The 8,646-nt window shown below is 38.4% G+C and overlaps 1 protein-coding gene across 8 annotated transcripts in view; it reads left to right on the plus strand.

Annotated features, from left to right (window-relative positions):
• Positions 1 to 1,011: 1,011 nt before the first annotated feature.
• Positions 1,012 to 8,646, plus strand: part of trim33l (tripartite motif containing 33, like) — a 15,542-nt gene continuing 7,907 nt past the window's right edge. For 5 of the 8 annotated variants that reach the window (XM_060870365.1, XM_060870366.1, XM_060870370.1 and 2 more), the window contains exons 1-3: positions 1,012 to 1,467; positions 5,971 to 6,047; positions 7,185 to 7,317. In XM_060870365.1, the coding sequence (XP_060726348.1) occupies positions 1,269 to 1,467; positions 5,971 to 6,047; positions 7,185 to 7,317 (409 nt within the window). In that variant the 5' untranslated portion in view covers positions 1,012 to 1,268. The remainder of the gene's footprint in view (positions 1,468 to 5,970; positions 6,048 to 7,184; positions 7,318 to 8,646) is intronic. The other 3 variants (XM_060870363.1, XM_060870364.1, XM_060870368.1) reach the window with 1 other exon arrangement.

The raw sequence follows: 8,646 nt of genomic DNA on the forward strand, positions 1-8,646 counted from the left end.
AAAAAATAAAAAAAAAATAATACTCCCGAGGAAAAACAATAGGGCTTCGCACCATTCGGTGCTCAGGCCCTAATAATAAGAAGAAGAAGAAGAAGAAGAAGAAGAAGACGAAATAAGAATAAAAATAAATAATACTCTTTGAGTAAGAAGAAAAAATAAGAATAAAAATAAATAATACTCTTGAGTAGCAACAACCTAAATCTTAACAAAAGAACAAAAAGAAAGAAATGATGAACAACTAATGATAATCTAAGATGCACAAATAGATCAACAGACATGAGAAGTCACTTTGTTGGTTGATGCAAATCATGACTGATTCCTCACACGTTTTATGGTGCTTCAGATCAGAACAGAAAGTCAGGAAATGAAATTGTGGATATACTAGCAAAAAACTCTACAAAGCAGGAAACAGTTGATGTGCACATACCAATAAGTAGAACACAGGTCAAAACTATCATAAAGCAACACACACTTAAAATATGGCAGGAAGACATCACTTCTACAATATACAAAACCAGGTAGCCACAAGCATGAGGAAGGGCAGAAGCCCAAAGGAAGAGATGCTAATCTCACGGCTTAGAATGGGTCACACTGGTTTAAATACAACACTGTACAGAATAGGAAGACATCCCGCTGGACTATGCACTGATTGTAAAGTACAAGAGACAGTAAAGCATATACTGTTAGACTGTAAAAAGTATGAAGAAGATAGGGCAGAGTTAAAGGCACGCATGGATGGACAAAGCATGACACTTGAACATTTATTAGGTAAAGCGTCTATGAGAATACACAAATTAGTAATTTTGTTTTTGAAAAATACTGGGTTAAGTGAAAGAATCTGTTTTTTTTTTTTTCTTTTCCTCCCTCTGTCCTTTGATGTCATTATAATGCCCACACTCCAGTCTAGTAGGTGGCGGTACTGCATCTTTAAGCTGAGTTGCCAACCGCCATAAAACTCAAAAGAAGAAGAAGAACAACAGAAAGTCAGATGTACGCAAATGTTGCGCATGCGCGCTGCAAACCTTTCCGGGAAGTTACGTTTGTTCTCGATGAGCTTGTAAACCCAGTAAGCTAATGTATGAATTAGGCTTAAGCACTGACTTAAAATAGCATTAGGACTTTCTGTTGATATCGACGTTCAAAAAGACGACAGAACCGTTTTCCTGAGACTCTAAAATCGGAGGTGTGAAGACATGCGTTTAAAGCGGTCTAAAGTCAAGTGAGACTCAAGTATTCAAGAGAGGGTTTGTTTTTCTGTGTCCGAGAGAATGGAGGAAGAAAGAGAGCATGTCAGTGTTCACAAAGGGCGTACAGACTTTCCCTCCTCTCTCATGGTAAAGAAAGCAGAGTCGTGTGCGGTTTGCAGAACAAAGCTGAGCTTCAGCTCAGAGCCCAAACTTCTGCCGTGTCTCCACATGATGTGTAAATCGTGTATTGTAAAAACAACCGAGGACAACAACGCCAAAGGTAAACACCCTGTTAATGACGGTAATTATTGCTGTCTTAGAGAGCCGACACTAAAGCTCTATATCTAGCTTTGCGTTATAAAACAACTTAGAAAAACCACCATTTGATTTGGTTATCATTTTAAATATGTTTTTTTTAATGAATTGATGAATATATTAGTCATTTTCATTATGGTGTCAGAACTCGGTCACCCTCTGATTAGACCCATCATAGGGTGGTCCAGAGTCCTGGCCAATTACTTATTGTAGTAACTATTTAATTTCACTTATACAGTAGAAGACAAAATAAAAACTCTTCAGGCTTGGATGAGAAGGAACAAATGTTCAGCTTTATTGAAGTCAGGCAGATTTATTTATCTAGACCCCCATTTATCACTGGTCCTGCAAAGCACCCCATTCTTTTACTTTGCATATTCTCAGCAATTTACAATTATTTCTAATATTGAGGCTTTAGCCTGTCCTTCCTTCATTTACATACCTTCTTTGAATTCCCCTCATTTTCCAACTAGGCCTAATACGCCTTACTTGTGGTTTGGTTTACTTCACCTTTCTTCCTTATGTCCTTTTAAGGGCTTTCCTGTTTCTCTCATGTCCCCTTTCTGCTTGTCTCTCAAGCGCTCAACTTCCTTGATCCTGCACATTCAACTCTGAGCTTGTGTTGCAATTTAAAGTGTCATGGATTATTTTCTGCTCTTTTCTCACTATTAGTAAACTTATTTTTTAAATTTTTCCTTGCTTCAAGCCTTTTTATCATTTGTCTTATTTATTCTGCATTAATATACTGTTTGTGAGAGTCTCTTGCTTCTCTTGTGTGTTTATATTTATTCTCAGCCTCTACTTAAATGTCATAACACTTTTTAAATATCCACTTCAGCTACAGCATAAGAAAGTCATATAACATTTCAACTTTTTTCTCCTCCTACATTTTCTCAACATTTGTCATTTCACCCTCCTACATGCAGGATCACAGCCAGCGACTGTGATCATCTGAGTCAGTATCTTGCCAGAGGTGTAAAAACAGCAGGTTTGGGTATGTCTTTTATTAATGCCCCTTTTCCACCAAAAAGAACCGAGTGCTGGTTCAGAGCTGGTGCTGGTTCAAAGTTGGTTCCACTGGCGAACCTTCTGTGAACCGGTTTGCCTTTCCACTGGCTAGAGAGCCATCACAGAGAGTCACGTTACACAGCAACGTTAGCGCAGCAGCGACAAACACATCATCAATGGCGGATGTTGTTTTACTGTTAATGCTCATGGCTTTGTGAACTTACATTAACACCCAAACGCGGCGAATCCAACGTGTACGTGCAGCTCCGTGTAATTTGTATAAACGGAGGTTGTTATCGAGAAAGTACATAACGTTATTTTATCATTAACACAGAAAAAGGTTAGCCTTAGCATGTAGCTAGCTACTATCATGTGTGCTGATAATGTATCATATTGCGGTAAAGTAAAAGTGTATTAAACATTAGTATACTTAAGGTACATTATCAGATGCGCTAACAGTAGCCCCGCCCACAGCACCTGACACAAGGGGTTCTTAAGTCTAGACCAGCAACGTTTTGGTGCTACTTAAGAACCACTTTTCCTGGTTCAGAGCCGGTGCTTTGGCTGTCGAAAAAGAAAGAACTGGTTCTAAATTAGGCTCTGGCTCTGAACCAGCACTCAAACTGCTAAGGTGGAAAAGGGGCAAATTGTGACCTTCCTCCTTGGAGTAAACCTCTAGAAGACACACGACCTGTGTTGCCGTACAGTGGCGTGTGGATCTATCACAAGTCGGAAACGGACTACTCACTGGATAAAGGACTATCTGTTAAAATACATTCTTTAGTGCTCCATTGCTCCAGGCCTTTGAAACTAAAATGTAGTACGCCTTTCTTGTTTCTCAGCACATACAACAGCAAAGGATAGCACCGTTGTCTAGGATTACTTTGGGAACTGATGTAAGCAGATATTCTCCAGAGTGCTTGTGGCATATGCCTAGACCCGCCTTGTGTTGGTGCTCCTACTTTCCTCCTCCTCCTCAAGGCTTAGGGTGATGGCCTTTGGGTCCAGGGGGTCCATATGCAGCCGCATTTATTGTCCAAACAAATATTGTACAGTTCTGTCTATAAGGGCTTGTAACAGATGAATGCTGCAGCATGCCATGAAGGCCAGCACAACTAGTACTATGAGAATAATCTCACAGACACGCATGACTTTTGCCAGCCAGTCAGTGAATACAGCCATTTATACCAATCCGGGTCTGGGGTGACATTGTTGCCCACCATTTAAATTGTGGGCAGCCTTCATATGAGTGAGCAGGTTTCCAAAGGGCCAGTGTGTAAGGGAATAACCGCACAACACTCAGAGACAATCACAAAGTACTTGGTCGATTGACTTAATTACCTCATTTACAAAATTTGACCCATTGTCCAAGCTCAATTGGTATGGGATTCCAAAGTGTTGGATCACTTCCCTGCACAAGAACTTTGCTGCAGTCTTGGCATCACTCTTAGTGGTGGCTATTACTTCTACCCACTGATCCAAAGTGATCCATCACTACCAGGCCATCCTTAAAAATATTTTGGTTTGCAGTAACAGTAAAAAAAAAAAAAAGGGTCGGTAGTTAGATCTATATATATATATTTTTTTTTCAAGTTTCAATGTAAAAAAAAAAAAGTACAATTTTGGTGATGGTGATTATGTAGGTATGAATTTAAACAAATTAGCATATTGTGATATGCTATTGTGGGTCTTCAACCTGTGCCTTCAGGCGCATCATTCTCATTTTGACGCAGGCTATATAGACCACAAACAAATTTGTTTGAACGGTGACCGCGAACATTTGGTTTACTGCAGCCACAGCCATCATTATCAAGCACGAACCACTGACTCTGACAGTGAAAGAGAGTATGAGACGAATCGAACGCACAGGCCATAGAGTTAACCAATAGTGTAAACATAGATGACGTCACAGGTTTTTATTTAAAAGAAAGAACGTAGCCTTCGTTTGTATGTAGGCCTAGGCAATTTATATATTTACAATACTTACTAAAATATAATTAATATTATTTTATTGCTTTTGTATTAGTTCTGTATAAGTTAGTTTTGTATTAGTTACTCCGGTTTCCTCCCCAGGTCCAAAGACATGCATGGTAGGTTGATTGGCATCTCTGGAAAATTGTCTAGTGTGTGTTTTTGCGTGAGTGAATGAGAGTGTGTGTGTGCTCTGCGATCCAGGGTGTATCCTGCCTTGATGCCCGATGACGCCTGAGATAGGCACAGGCTCCCTGTGACCCGAGGTAGTTCGGATAAGCGTTAGAAAGTGAGTGAGTGAGAGTGGGTTCTGGAATGGTAGATGGTAATGGCTAGCATGGTAGACAAGGCCTTAATGCAACCTAAGTATGGAGATAATTTTGTATTGTGCTTATAACTTTTCTACTTTTACAATAAGCTTCCCCATGTGCCTTTTTAATCAACATTGGAAGGAGGGATAGTGGTGCAACCCACAGTCCCTCTCCACTCCTTTAGATTCCTATGTCTGGGTCTTAAATTGCACCTTTTTTCCCACAGCTCCACTTCTTCTGGAGTTGCAGTGCTTTGGTTGGCCCTTTGGTTGGCCCATGTCATCTATTGTCATTTCTACTGGTACAGGGTCTGGTTTCCCCACCTGCATTAACGCTATCACACAAACCTCTCCTATAGCCACTTTCTTAGCAGCCTCATCTGCAGCTGTATTTCCCTTTGTCACCAAGGTTCTATCTGATTTCTGTGCTTTGCATTTTATCAGAGCTACCTCTACCGTTAAGCTTGGTTCATCACACCTGGCTAATTTTCTAAAAAGGAAGCTAATCTTAAGTTACTATGGCAACATATCGTTGCTGTCGGGCGGAATCCTCATATCTCCAAAAGCGTTATTTTTCAGGAAATGAAAAAAACGCCCTACCTTATCTGCAGTGCACAGGGTTTAGTCTGCGTTGCAGTGGATTGTCTTGCGCTAAATTCCTGTCCTCAGACGAGCACCAGAACTAGCAGGGGTCAAGAGTTTTTTTTTTTTTGAGCCCAGTGTTTTGAAGACATTTAGATCAGAAGACGTGTTGATTCTTTGTGACTCTTATTAAGGAGAAACATGCCACGAAGCTCTCCCACGGAGTGAGGAAGAGGTGGACAGTTGAAGTGTCCAATGGAGTTATGAGATTTGCGCTCAAGCTATTTTCAAGACTTTAGATTGGTTAATAACTTGTAAAAATAACAGACCCACGTGGGGACTGACCAATACCATCGATATGTGGAAAAATATGAAATTGACCAAATTTGGACATATGAGGTTTCCGCCCGACAGCGACGATATGGTTTTGGACAAACCTGTTCAGTTTCACACTAATGTTGAAGCTTTTTATAGAATCCTATTGAACATTTCTGCAAAAAAACATTATTCAAGAAACAACAAACATGCTGTTGTACTCAGTATAACTTGTCTAGTTTAAACAATAAGTACTATTTATCAGATTCTCTCTTACTTTAGAATGTCCGGTGTGTGGCCAGTCTTTCTACCTGTCTGAAGTTACAGATTGCTTCATTTTTGAGGACTCTGCCCCTAAGGTAAGCTTATTTATACTATTCAAGGGTGTGCCTCAATATTAAGTTTGTGTTCTGGAAGTATTTAATATAAACAATCTGGTGCATTAGGAAGTATAGCAGAACTGATATTGTGGCTAACATTAGCATTAAAATGACATAACTAAGCTACATGCAGCATGTTTAACCTAAAGCTTTAGTTCAACTGCAACTGAGAGATATGTTTGTGTGCCTGTACAGAAACATATAGCCCTGTTGCATGTTTCAGTACATTTTAACATTGTTAAATGTTGTACCATTGCATTTCATGTTTCAAAAGCATGGCCATCATTTTAAAATCGTTCATTAAAAATCTTCTTTAATAAAATGTTATGTATGAGTAGGTTATTTGTTAAATACTGAAAGAACATTTTTTATGTAACTTCAGCATTTGAAATTAGTTTAAAATATGTATTATTTCAAGAGATCGTATGCTCACTGTTTGACATTACTCTGTAAGTCTGCTACAGTCATGATCAAGCAGCGAAACATTCTGGGGCACAGAACAGAAAAAGAATGAGGGGGAAAAGAAAATGATCACTTGTTACCTGCAAGACCGAAGTGATCAACATTTAATATCAATTCATTTCAAGTTATCTGTTCTTAAAAAAAAGTCATGGTATGTTTGAGAGTGTTCTAAATTTCTCTCTAATGATAATCATTGTTAACTGAGCATCCGGCCACCAAGCACGACCTAGTTATTGGTTCGTCTCTGATAATGCACACGCTCATGTCTTGCAGTGTGCAGTCAAACACAATGTCAGACACCACTGTATGTGGTGTGAATAATTGAGCTCATCCAAATGTAATTTAAAAGTTCGATTGACTTGCTTGTAAAAGAGAGATTTGCTTAGAACCAGTTGTTTGAAACAAGCATGTTTATCTGCTTTGGTTTCTATTGAAATTAATAGTGTGACCCGCATCTCATGCCATTTGAAATGTCTTTGAAATTCTTTGTTAAATGCCGCCAATAAACATGAGTGAGTGTCACTTTTTTAATCTAAAAAAAAGATCTTTTGCTTTGCTCTGTAGTTTAGCAGATATAGGCACAGCATTTTTCTTGTGTCTAATTGAATTGGTCAGCTGAATCTTTGGTTGTAACTATGAGTTTTCTGTCTGTAGTGTGGAGGATGTGAAGAATCTGCCCTTATTGGATGGTGTCAGGAGTGTGGGGAAGCTTTGTGTTCAGATTGTGTATTTGCTCATCAGCGAGTGAAGGTGACACGCAACCATACAATCATACCACGGGAATCAGGTCTGTAAACCCATGACTTAGTTCATGTACTGTTTATTGTTCACTGAAAAAACAAGATTTGAACATTTATATGAAGTTTTGATAAGGTGAACTGGGTTTTGCAGATCTAGAAATAGTTAAAACACTTGTAATTTTGAAGGTAAAGGCTAATTTCAGAGGTAAAAATTTCAACTGAAAACTTGTAATTTCAAAAAGAATAGGTGTACACTTTACTATGATAGCATTTGACACATCAGCTCCACCGTGGGACTAGAGTGAGAGAGTAACGAGCTTTTTATTATTTTTGCTTTGAACTTTAACACAGTTTAATTAGCAGTTACTCTGAGGTTGACAAAATATAAGACTTTGAGGCTGTTTATTAGTTTGAACACTGTCTTATTGAGGTTGACTGCTCTCAGTAGTGTTGGTTCTTTGGGAAACTGAAATCGGAGGGAGTCCACGCTCGCTTTGTTGAAGCACTTTAAAAATGCTTGGGATAAGTCAAGCTCAGCACGGTTCCAAGCTAGGCCATGTAACACAAGAATGCACTCATTAACTATAAATATCAAATATATCAAATATGTCAACTCAAATATGAATGAGAGTGATTCACAATTCAAGCTGTCAAAAAAAATCAGTGATGGGGATAAGAAACACATTTTTTTGTATATGTTTGCCATTTAAATATATTATAATGGATATAAGCATTATATACGCACATTTACATGTCTAGGATTACACAGACTCTAGTTAAGGATCAAGAGTTGTTTGTCATTTGCACAGATTGTGTGGGCACACTGGGCATTGCAGTGCTTGTGATGAGGCTCAGATTCAGACAGTGATAGTCATGAACAAAAGCATAGCTTAACATAAAGGTTTAAGATACTTTGGAGTAATATGGTAAATGAAATGAAAACCGAGATGGACAAATGGCAAAATAAAAAACGGCCTGCTATGAAGTATGCAAAACAGTAAATATAATTACAAAAAGTAGTAAATAGTACATTAGAATAGAAAGTGTCCAGGGCTTGACTACTAGATGAAGGACTACTGGCTGTTTAGTAGTCTGATGCCTTAAAGATAAAATTTATTCTTCAGTTGTCTCTAGTTGTCCATGGGTGGAATCCATATTGACATATTGAGAAAAACCTTCAGAGGACAAATAAATGTGATTGACAAAGTTATATTCAGCTATTCTCTTGTGTTTATTGTAAACTCTGCTTTCTTTTTTGAATATAATCTTATAATATTTTGCTTTTTATCTGCATTGCTTGCAAGTGGAAACATATTGCACCTAACAAATTTGATGAATGGACTAATCAGGGTATGACTAAAAATGTCTTTCCCTTA

This window comes from Tachysurus vachellii, chromosome 5 (assembly GCF_030014155.1).
Source record: "Tachysurus vachellii isolate PV-2020 chromosome 5, HZAU_Pvac_v1, whole genome shotgun sequence".
Taxonomy (NCBI): domain Eukaryota; kingdom Metazoa; phylum Chordata; class Actinopteri; order Siluriformes; family Bagridae; genus Tachysurus; species Tachysurus vachellii.